The sequence below is a fragment of the Dreissena polymorpha genome, chromosome 10, assembly GCF_020536995.1.
Source record: "Dreissena polymorpha isolate Duluth1 chromosome 10, UMN_Dpol_1.0, whole genome shotgun sequence".
Classification (NCBI taxonomy): domain Eukaryota; kingdom Metazoa; phylum Mollusca; class Bivalvia; order Myida; family Dreissenidae; genus Dreissena; species Dreissena polymorpha.
The window spans coordinates 38,801,058-38,813,903 of NC_068364.1; the positions used below are offsets into that span (position 1 = coordinate 38,801,058).

At 36.5% G+C, this 12,846-nt stretch overlaps 1 protein-coding gene across 4 annotated transcripts in view; it reads right to left on the reverse strand.

Moving 5' to 3' along the window:
• Positions 1-12,846, reverse strand: part of LOC127848498 (dynein axonemal heavy chain 7-like) — a 281,861-nt gene that overhangs the window by 197,138 nt on the left and 71,877 nt on the right. For all 4 annotated transcript variants that reach the window (XM_052380990.1, XM_052380993.1, XM_052380992.1 and 1 more), the window contains 4 exons: positions 10,070-10,188; positions 3,041-3,221; positions 1,944-2,173; positions 482-671 (listed from right to left, as the gene is read on the reverse strand). In XM_052380990.1, the coding sequence (XP_052236950.1) occupies positions 482-671; positions 1,944-2,173; positions 3,041-3,221; positions 10,070-10,188 (720 nt within the window). The remainder of the gene's footprint in view (positions 1-481; positions 672-1,943; positions 2,174-3,040; positions 3,222-10,069; positions 10,189-12,846) is intronic.

Below are 12,846 nucleotides of genomic sequence, written 5' to 3' on the forward strand. Positions count from 1 at the left end.
CACCTCAATGGAGTCCTTCTCAATGACGACCATGATCTCAGAGTTGCTGCCCTTACCTTCTCCACTTTGGCCACTTAATGGAGTCCTTCTCAATGACGACCATGATCTCAGAGTTGCTGCCCTTACCTTCACCACTTAGGCCACATTAATGGAGTCCTTCTCAATGACGACCATGATCTCAGAGTTGCTGCCCTTAACTTCTCCACTTTGGCCACCTCAATGGAGTCCTTCTCAATGAAGACCATGATCTCAGAGGTGCTGCCCTTACCTTCACCACTTTGGCCACCTCAATGGAGTCCTTCTCAATGACGACCATAATCTCAGAGTTGCTGCCCTTACCTTCTCCACTTTGGCCACCTCAATGGAGTCCTTCTCAATGACGACCATGATCTCAGAGTTGCTGCCCTTACCTTCTCCACTTTGGCCACCTCAATGGAGTCCTTCTCAATGACGACCATGATCTCACAGTTGCTGCCCTTACCTTCTCCACTTTGGCAACCTCAATGGAGTCCTTCTCAATGACAATCATGATCTCGTCGACATCCTTGCTGGCCTGGACGAGCTGTGGTTGGAGGTCAATAAGCTCTTTCTGCATGTCTGCCACCTGGGAAGCGGCGCTCGCAAGTTTCTCCAGTCCAACCTCATATCTCTGCTTCATTTTCATCACCGCTCTGTGTTCAATGTAGAAGAAAGAATAACAAGACTATTACCAAGCAATAAAAGTCTCTTACCTCTCCATATTGCCATCTGTCCATGTTTCAAAAATATGAAGAATTTTTAAAGTATTTGTGCATAATCTCCATATTGCCATCTGTCCATGTTTTAAGTGTCATGAAAAATATGAAGAACTTTTAAAGTTATCGCAGGATCCTCCATTTTCAGCAATATTTCTAGTCTATTTGTTGCCTGAGCAACCAGAATTCTTGACGTAGGAACAAAATGAAATGGTGTGCATAATCTCCATATTGCCATCTGTCCATGTTTTAAGTGTCATGAAAAAATATGAAAAACTTTTAATGTTATCGCAGGATCCAGAAAAGTGTGACAGACTGACAGACTGACGCATAGAGCGCAAACCATATAGTCCCCAGTAGGGGACTAATTAGAACCACCGCTCTGTGTTCAATTAAAAAGAAAGCTAAGTTAGAAAAATGACTCTGTGTTAAATGAAGAAGAAAGTAGAAAAATAATATTTCTTTTCACAGTTCTGAATTCTAACAAATAAAAAAGCCTTATAAGAATCTTCATTACTGCTCTGTGTTCAAAGAAAAATAAAGCCTAATTAGCACCTGTTTTTATTTCTGCTCTGTGTTCAATGAAGAGGAAACGTGTTCAATGACAAAGAATGCCTAATTAGAGCCTATCTTAATAACTTCTCTGTGTTCAACATTACTGCTGTGTGTTCAACATTACCACTCTGTGTTAAACAAAGAAGAAAGCATTATTAGAACCTACTTAGAATCTTCATTACTGCTCTGTGTTCAATGAAAACGAAAGCCTTATTAGTTCACCGCTCTGAGTTCAATGAAGAAAAAAGCGTTATTTGTACCACTGCTCTGTGTTCAATGATGAAGAAAACCATATTCACTGCCACACCTTGTTTTCTATGTAATAGTGAATAAAATGTTTTTTGATTGGTAGCCCGAAGGATTTCAATAGGAAGCCAAACGTATTTTGCATGAATTACATGATTATTTGTTATTATTTTGAATATCTATCGTTGAACTGTAATGAAACAGAAAAGCAAGTATAGTTTCAAAGTTTATTCAATTTTTATTCTGAAACATCCATTTAAACTGCATTTCAATATATCAACAGCAAACAATCCCTACCCCACGTTTCACATCAGGCGGGGACTATAATGTTTTTATTAACTCAAATTTATTCATTAAAAACTTTCATTTAGACAGCATTTCAATGTAAAAACAGAAAAACATCCTTACCCCCGTTTCACATCTAGCAGGGACTTGAACGTGTTGATCAACTCAAGATATGACGTTGGCGTCACGTAGTTGTGTCGCTCGAGCTCCAGTAGGAACCGCTCGGACAGTTCTCGCGTGGACGTGTGGAACATCTTGCACATCTCGATGCAGCCGTGACGTTCATCGTCATCAATCTCGACTTCCTCAAGGAACCGCGCCGCCACTGCCTGGAGGGCGTCTTCTGGCCAAGACTGAAAAGGGGATATAAAAATTTGTTTCAACATTAGTAATCAATCCTTTACATACATACTATACTTTACCTGTTATCGTGTGCATCCGTGTATAAAGGGCACTTGATTTTTAAATTCTAAAATGGATTCAACAGTTTTCTAACAAAGAAACTGGCAAATTGGACTGAAAAGGGGGGTACAAATATTTGAGCCTGCTTCAGGAAAAAGGGTCTTAATGCATGTGCATAAAGTGCTCCCCATGATTAGCATGATCAGTCTGCACAGGCTTATCAGGGACGATATTTTACACTTTTATGGTGTTTTTTTTCGTTTAAAGAAAGTCTCTACCTAGCAAACATTCAAGTTTAGGCTGAAAGTTTCATCCCTGATTTTCCTGTTCAAATTGCACTTTACCCACAATGCATTAAGCCCTGTTTTCCCACAGCGAGGCATAAATATTTGTTTTAACACATAATCAATGCTTAAAGCCTATATAACGCTCAAAATCAATGAAAATTTGGTAAAGTATTTTGTAAAATAAAGTTAACACCTAAACAATCAGTGTTCCTTAAAGCAATAGCCACAATTTCAACACTAGATGTGGTATGATTACATAGATTTTTGTAGATACAATATGCTCGTTTATTTATTTGTGACACAATTAATTCCATTTTAATTTCCCGCGAATATATCTATTCATACGACACACGAACACTAAAATGGTGTTCATGTGTCGGATGAATAGATATTTTTGCAGGAAATTAAAATGGAATTAAATATGCAAAACAATAATAAAAACGAGCTTGGGAATGGGGAAAAATAATGGCTCCAAATTTGGAAAATAATACAACAACATCGAATCTAGCAATATTCAACCATTTGCCTCACCTGGAACCAGTCAATTGTGCAGCAGTTGACGAGAGAAGGGAACTTCCTGAGTCGGTTCCTGAAAGCCTCTCCTATGGGGCTCATCGCGAGACAGATATGTAGCTGGTCTCGGACTCGAGACACAAACATGTTGAACAGCGCCACCGGCGAGCCGTCTGTCTGTTTGGTCTTCTCACGTTGTCTGCAAGACAGCCAGACCATTACAGGTTTGCAAGGGGGGGGGTGGGAGGGGGGGGGGGGGGTCAATGAGGTTTCAACAGTCCAAATTAACCCTTTACCACTTAGATACATATTGTAGTCATTCAGAAAGTTACATTTAATTGAATACCTTTCTTACTAAATTCAAGTTTTAAAGGCTTCCATTTCCAACCCTTAGTTACTGATGAGCAGCAAACAGCAAAAAACCTGAACAGACTGGGAGTTTCTCGCAGGCTGTTCTAGTTTTATGCTGGTTGCAAAAGCCATTTTCACTTTGCTTCTAATGGGGGAAAGGGTAAAGCTAAAAGTATTAAAATGAAAGAGAAAAAAGAGAAAAGTATTGTATTATTTTTACGTACTTTATCATGCATCACGCGTAATCATGTATAACGCTCCCTCGATTTTTAAATGCCAAAATGGAGGAAAAAAGTATTCTTATAAAGGAAACTATGCACTTTGGACTTAAAATGGTCTGCCAACTTTCTATTATGCAATTGGTAAATTACTTTTTACATTTACATTTGGGGGTATAAAACTGACCGTTACACATGCTAAAGTATGGTTATTTGAGAGAGAAACAGCATACAAATGGAGTTCCATGTTCAAATCAAAAAGTTGTGTTGCATTCCACTGTCTAAAGAAAGAAAACATGATTATTTGGTTAGAATGTTTGGAGCTAAACAATGTCTTGCTTTTGTTGTCTTTGAGAGTAAATAACATTACTTTCTTAAGTTCAAAGCAGACACGATGTTTTGACATTTAGTCCTGGTAAAGAAAAAAACGCTGCAAGGTTCATAAGTTTGAAGCTTTTTAAAACTAATTGCTTTATTGTTTTCTTTTCCAGCATTTGAAAAAAGAAAATCATGTTACAACAGCCTTAATAACAAGCAAATTCGTCGAATTGATATCCCCTGCCAATATGCTTCTGGACACATAACTGTTATATTTGACACTCTGCTAAAAATCCTTTTTTTTAAGATACAAAGGGCCATAACTCCGTTATTAACAGATGGTACAATGCCATTTGGCGTGCATCATCCTCTTATCCATACATATACTCATACCAAGTTTCAATGAAATCTGCCAAAGCACTTCCAAGATACGGCTCCAGACACAAAAGTGCCGGACGGACGGAAAGACGGACGGATGGACGGACAGACAACGCCCAAAAAATATCCCTCCGCCTATGGCGGCGCATAATAATTCTGCACTTTTACTCATTTTGGCATACATGCTATAGAATTACCACTTTCCCAAACACATCTCAACTGTAACACAATTCAAGAAAATCAAGAGATTTATACATAGCTTCAATGGTAGAAAAAAAATCATATTTAAAGTGCATAAAAATATTTATACGAGAAGCTCATAAAAAATGATATAACTATACACAAACTAAATGACATCAAAATGTCATCAAAAATGATCTTCCATGTTATACATAAATACTCAATATACAAATATTTACATAACAAAAATCAGCTGCAATCAAATTTTCAAATATTGTCTTCAAATGGCATCGCATTAAAATACAAATATCTAGATGTATCTGAAAAATAAGACCAGTTCTGACTCTAAAACAAAGACAACACTGTTTTTGTGATCATGTATCAACAGTGCAATATCCAAGCAATAACAAACAGTCTGTACGACAATTAACCCATTTAAGCCTAGTGGAATCTCCCATCCCTCTAAATTGGATCAAATTATTTCCAAAATTAGGGATGTCTAGTATATTTATTTCTATATTTAGAATATTTCTTACAGAAATTCATTTAAGCAAACAGCACAGACCCTGATGAGATGCCGCATCATGCAGCGTCTCATCTGAGTCTACGCTGTTTGCCAAAGCCTTTTTTCTAGACACTAGGCATAAATGGGTTAACGTAACACAACATGCTTTTAATATAATTACAAAACCTCTAACTCATTCCTGTTTTCACCAATTCTGTTATCATAAAACAACATGACATTACTATGGTAACAATTTAAAGATCCATTCGTAGAAATTTTCAGCCTTCATATTGTTGGCACTACATTGCTCATTTCTTGTTGTTGCCTTGCATACAGCTATATGTACCACAAACAAATTCACTGTTTATAAGAAAACTTTTATTGTCGTTTTTAGCAGTTTTTCTATATAAAAAATCTGGTTCCACCTCGACTTTTGCAAAAACTCAATGTGAAACAGGTTTTCGAGGTAATTAATGACAACACTCATTTAGGCACAATATTATATTACTCCACGAAAACTTACTGTGACAGAATCAACTCAGCTTGTTGTTTTGAGGACCTGATCCAAATTGAAATTGAAAAAAAACTTCTTTAATTCAAAATTTGTGCTCTCTTTGTTTCGATTTTTATACATAAACTTTCAATTTTTTTTTCAAATTTGCCTGAAGTATTAACAAACTCTTGTTTATGCAAAAATAGTTTTAAAAATTTCAAATGGTTGCACTAAAAGAGAAATATACTGATGTTTCAATATCTTATATGTTGCTGCTTTATTATTTTAGTATACTTTCATTCTTTTACTGTTATTTAATGATACTTAATTAATGGAAAAGTTCTGACATGGGAACATTTTTACGATCTCATATACATGACCTGTACTTACGCCTCTTTCGCTCTCTTTTGGGCCAACCTGAGTTGTATAATCATACATTTAATTTCATAAATCATCAATGGCAACAATAATTTTACATCACTATAAAATAATAATGGTATCAAATTAATCAAACTCATATACAATGATTTTTTATGATGATGGTAATGATGTTTAAAATACATTTATTATATTAATGATTTTAATGACGATTAACATGTAAACAAGAGCTGTCACCATAGGATGACTTATGCCCCCTATAAACGCTTGATAGAAGTTATGAGCTTTTTTCGAAACCTAAACGCAGTTTTCAAAACTTAAACGCGGACCCTAAGTTCAAGGTCAAGGTCACAGGGCAAAAATTTGTGTGCGTATGGAAAGGCCTAGTCCGTATACACATGCATATCAAATATGAAGGTTATATCTGAAGGGACATAGAAGTTATGAGCATTTTTCAAAACCTAAACGCAGATTTCGAAACCTAAACGCGGACCCTAACTTCAAGGTCAAGGTCACAGAAGTCAAAATTTGTGTGCGTATGGAAAGGCCTTGTCCATATACACATGCATACCAAATATGAAGGTTATATCTCAAGGGACATAGAAGTTATGAGCATTTTTCGAAATCTAAACGCAGATTTCGAAACCTAAACGCGGACCCTAAAATCAAGGTTAAGGTCACAAGGGCAAAAATTTATGTGCGTATGGAAAGGCCTTGTCCATATACACATGCAAACCAAATATGAAGGTTATATCTCAAGGGACATAGAAGTTATGAGCATTTTTCGAAACCTAAACGCAAATTTCGAAACCTAAACGCTGACCCTAAGTTCAAGGTCAAGGTCACAGGGGTAAAAAATGTTGTGCGTATGGAAAGGCCTTGTCCATATACACATGCATACCAAATATAAAGGTTATGTCTCAAGGGACATAGAAGTTATGAGCATTTTTCGAAACCTAAACGCAAAGTGTGACGGAAAAACAGACAGACAGACAGACAGACGGACAGACGGACAGACAGACGGACAGACAGACAGACAGACAGACGGACAGTCCTAACACTATATGCCCCCTTTTCTTCGGAAGGGGGCATACAATAAACAAATATAATATTCATTAGGAATTATTTCTGCTATTTCCTTTTTAGAATATAGTTGCTGTCTAGGTTTTCAAATGGCCAATAACATTGTTTAACAAAATGTCATTCATCATGCATTTAATGTGGTAGGCTGATTTTAAAACTAAATCACCAAAACATCTTCACACAATATACACATCATGCCGGAGATAGAAAAAATACACATAAATACTACAACCAACATATTATCATAATGTCAAACAGAGCTGCACCAGTGACTGCAAACAATCATAAAAGGACCCTTAGTTACCTCCCCTGAATACTCAATAAAACATATTTGTCCATTATTAGTTTACCACATTTTATTGTGGCTTTGGTTAGTTATCTCCCCTGAAGACTCAATAGAAACATATTGGTTCACCAAGTTAGTTTACTCCATTTTATCTTGGCTTCAGTTAGTTACCTCCCCTGAATATTCAATAAAACATATCGGTCCATCAAGTTAGTTCACTTCATTTTATCATTGTTCTTTATGCAAGGCATGGGGCGAAACCACTAGTTCATACTCCTGGACCTAATTTATCTGGTACATGACTTTTAACCCCAAACATACAACAAAACATGACAAAAAGGGTCTTCCTTTTTATTAATTTCTATTCTTCTTTCTCCAGAATGTTCAAATCTGAAATAGCATTGTTTTGCATCTACTAAAAGCTAAACTGAATTTACTTTTCAAGTGGCACAGCGAGCGATCACCAATAAACCGGAACAAAGCTACAACAAATAGCAAAACTTGGAAAGTGTTTGATGTCTCTCGAATTCACAAACAACAGCATTGGCCCTCTAAGCGTTGCATCTGTTTAAGGTCGAATCGGTTCACATACGTTAAACATGACGAGCACAGGTAACAAATTCACAATACTGAGTGCTCGTTTATTACTTACTCGTTCGCTTTCTGTTTTGCTAGTCTAAATACCATACAGAGGCATTAGATGTTGGTACATAACTGCAAGAATTGCTACTAAATCCAACTATATAAAACTTGAAACTGTAACTATATAAACTCTATCAGTTGCAAGCGAAATGCAATCAAAACTTCTAAGAAGTAAAGACTGCAAGTGAATCAATCTCATTCACTGAGTCGCGCACTGGGAAAACGGGGCTTAATTAATGTGCGTAAAGTGTCGTCCCAGATTATCCTGTGCAGTACCTACAGGCTTATCTTCATCAACACTTTCCACTTTTATGGAATTTTTGTTTTTAAGGAGGTTTCTTCTTAGCAAAATCAAGTCGAGGTTGGAAAGTATATTCCCTGATTTGCCTGCGACGATTGCACAGCACAGCCTATTCTGGGACAACACTTTACGCACATGCCAAGTTTTCCCGGTACAAGGCTAAATCAATAGCATTCGCTGGGCATCATTTATAAACAAATGTTCAATGGTAAAAAACTGCAGTAAGTATCACTAGCTTACAATTACATGAGATCATTAGTGGATTGTGAAATGATTGTATCTTTACACTTCCTTGTATCCAATACAGTGTTTTAAATCAAACTCTTGAAAAACTGTTTGTGTCATCTTTAATATTAACCAGGTGATAGCTGGTTGCAGTCTAACAAAATGCAATAAATGCAAGTATTAAATAAAAAAAATCCCTTAACATGGGAGCACCTATTATGTACCATGGCTTCAAAAGACAAGAAACCGTCGGAGACGGGTGGTGCCCCCAAAAGGTTTTTTTCGTCACAATATTGCACTATATATTCAGATAAAAGAAAACGTCTTGAGGAGCATAACTTTGGACAAAATAATACGATGGATGGTTTAGCAACTTAAAAATTTCAAAGGGCCATAACTCTCTAAATAAATCATCTAACCAGAACCCACACATAAAATGCTCATCTCCTCAAGGTAGTTAAGCTTCCCATAAAGCTTCATTGAATTCCAGTCAGTAGTTGGGGAGAAATAGCCTGGATAAAGAATTGCACTATATGTACAGTTTATAGAAAATTTCAAAGGGCCATAACTCTGTGAAAAATCATCCTACCATAACCGGCTGATAATATGCACATCTCTTCTTGGTTGTGAAGCTTCCCATAAAGTTTAATTGAATTCCTGTCATTAATTGCTGAGAAATAGCCCGGACAATAATTGCACTATATGTACAGTTAATGGAAAATTTCAAAGGGCCATAACTCTGTGAAAAATCATCGGACCAGAACCAGCTGATAATATGCACATCTCCTCTTGGTAGTGAAGCTTCCCATAAAGTTTAATTGAATTCCGGTCATAAATTGCTGAGAAATAGCTCGGACAAATATTGTGCAGGGGCAGACGGACACACGGACAGACGAAGCGGGGACTATATGGGGGAGCATAAAAATATATTAATGTCTAAAGATGAAGCATTTGTCAATGAAATAACATGTTCACGCACAAAAACAAACACCCATCATAAAACATGAAACCCATATCTGGAAAGTTTTGTGTTGACAGAGATTATTATGATGACAATAATGGTGCTACTAGTACTCATGACGAGATGGAAATAATAATGATTAATGATGGTGATGTAGTTGCACTGATGATGATAATGATGATGATAATGTTGTTGGTGTGATTATTTTGTATGTACAGATTAAAAGGTCACAGTAAAGTAGCAAAGATCAGGTGGCGTAGAAGTGGAGAAGGGATGATGTACACAGTGTAATAAACTCAGCTTTGTGTAGTATATGGATTTATCTGAATTACGAAACAGCACATGATGAGTGCCATCATAGCGTTCCTTATGAAGATGATACTCCAGTGGTTTTTTTCACCATCTTGGGAATGAGGTCGGGTCCCTTCGGGTCGGTAAAATCGCATCATTTTGACTAACATTGGGAAATAATTGTTGTTTTTAGCACACAAATACTTTAAAATTGAGAATAAAGTGATTTTAATATTAATTTACCAAGGTTCAACAAGAAGAGGTGGATGGGAGATGAACAAAATGTTTAGAATTTTTTTTCAAAGTAAATAAAAAAATGTGGAAACCTTCAATTAGGAATTTTGAGGTCCCCTTTGGGAAAAATATATACTTTTTTCCATTGAAAATGGGTCCCCTAACAGGCCCCAGAATTGAACGAAAAAAAAAAATGTACTCACCGATCAAGCTGTCTCATTTTCTCACAGATCTCCTGTTTCTCATCGAGAGGGTAGAGATTGGGAACCTCACCTGCATTCAACAGGTTATTGATGTCTTCCAAGAACGACTCTTGTTTTATCTGAAGTGAACACACAGAGAGTCAATCAATCGAGCCTTGAAAAAATGGCCAGTTAACCGGTTACATTTTCGGAAAAAGGATAACCTGGAAAAAAATATTTGATTTTTTTTTATGGAATAATTTGTACGATTTTACTTTTTTCGCGTGACATACTGCCAACTTGCGCTGGCGACTAGTTAGAACAACATGCCGCACGATCGACAGTAATACATAACGTGTCAACAATCAAAGTAATAAAACAATTAATCAATACCTTTGTGATAACAAATAGGCGGTACGTTTTGATAACTGACACTATTGTGTTTTTTTTTGACTCGCTAAAATTTATCTAGCGAACTGCGGTGAGTGGGAGCTATTAGCGAAGACGTAATTAACACGTTTATTGAACTCGCGATAAAAAACAGTTGAGACATAAGACGGCTTATTTTGATGTTTTGTTTACCAATACCCAACACTGATTGCTCGCAAAAATACAGTGTTTATAAGTAACATTTTTATCAAGAATTGCATCCGTAGTTGAAATCTTGACGAGTTAACGTCCTTTTGTTTATCAAAAATTAATATAATTATGATAATATTACGTCTAATGATTCCACCATTACCGTCCCATGAAAGTGTTATTAAAGAAAGCAAATTATTAACTTATTAAATAATTAAACATCAATAAAAAATAGATACAAAATAAAACCATTGAATTTAGTATTTGTGTAATTGCTTAAACTTTTCGCGCTATGGTACGTTAACAAACATACGTAACTATCAGTATTTGAGATCATTATACTTAGTTACTTTGCTATTAAATAAATGTACTGATTATATTAAACATTCAACTTACATATCGTGCAAAATTAATTTAAATTGCATTCGTTTTCTTTATTTCACCCACATTTTTTAATTGTATAATGAAAATCAAACGATACTACTTAGGCTACAAACGCTAAAATGCAATCAAAAAAATATGTAAGTATCGAATAAGAAGAGATGCGAATTCGTTGGACACACATGACCCACTTAACGTCAAATAGTAAGGGAAAAAACGTTTCTATATTAAGCCAATTTGAGTTTCAAAAATTAAAACAGAATGAACACACCATTTTTGTGAGCGATACGACCCGAACGTAAAATAAGCGGCCCAACCAAAAATAAGTTATTAACACGTGAAAGTGAACATTGTGTAGTTTTTTAATTTTTTACCCCTGTGCATGTAAGCAGGAAAACTAAATAAAATATATAGCAAACATTTACAAAATTATTAAATAAATTGTACAATACATTTTATTACGAAACTGGCATGCTATCAACGCAAGCGATATCAAATTTGAAATAACTTTTGTTTCTACAGAGCTGTTCGAGCGGTATGAAATTTTTTACGTACTCTTAATCATTTTCACTACTTAAGGTGTTTCGGTTAACCAGGTTAATAACAGGTAACGGGAAAAGGTTATCCGGTTAATGATTTTTGTAACCTCTTGCATCCCTAGTTTTAATTGAATGGACTTTTCGACACAAGTCAGGAAAGTCTGAGCAAACAAAATTCTCTGATTTTTCCCTGCTTTCAGGAACTTTTTCCAAATACCCTTACTTTTCCCTGACTGGAAAAAGTGAAAGTCTTTTTCCAGGTTTTTCCTGATTTCCAGGTTGGCTGGGAACCCTGAATATTAATGCATGTATATACATGGGTGGAAAACAAGGCAGTTTCTGGGTAGTGTAATGTCAATGGAACAGTCTTAACCAAAAACCGATTCCACTTCCTTTTACTTCTGGCGCCTAGCACAGGAACACTACTTGTTCCTACCTGGGTATCAGAGAACATGAACACTACTTGTTCCTACATGGGTATCAGAGAACAGGAATACTACCTGTTCATACCTGGGTTTCAAAGAACACGAACACTACTTGTTCCTACCTGGGTATCAGAGAACAGGAACACTACTTCTTCATACCTGGGTATCAGAGAACATGAACACTACTTGTTCCTTCCTGGGTAACAGAGAACAGGAACACTACTTGTTCATACCTTGGTATCAGAGAACAGGAACACTCCTAGTTCCTACCTGGGTATCAGAGAACAGGAACACTAATAGTTCCTTCCTGTGTATTAGAGAACAATAACACTCCTAGTTCCTACCTGGGTATCAGAGAACAGTAACACTACTAGTTCCTTCCTGGGTATCAGAGAACAGGAACACTACTACCGGTAGTTCCTACCTGGGCATCAGAGAACAGGAACAAGACTAGTTCCTACCTGTGTATCAAAGAACAGGCACACTTCTAGTTCCTACCTGGGTATCAGAGAACTGGAACACTACAAATTCCTACCTGGGTATCAGAGAACAGGAACACTACAAATTCCTACCTGGGTATCAGAGAACAGGAACACTACTTGTTCATACCTGGGTATCAGAGAACAGGAACACTACTTGTTCATACCTGGGTATCAGAGAACATGAAGACTACTTGTCCCTACCTGGGTATCAGAGAACACTACTTGTTCCTACCTGGGTATCAGAGAACACTACTTGTTCCTACATGGGTATCAGAGAACAGGAAAACTTCTTGTTCCTACCTGGGTATCAGAGAACACTACTTGTTCCTACCTGGGTATCAGAGAACAGGAACACTACTTGTTCCTAACTGGGTGTCAGAGAACACTACTTG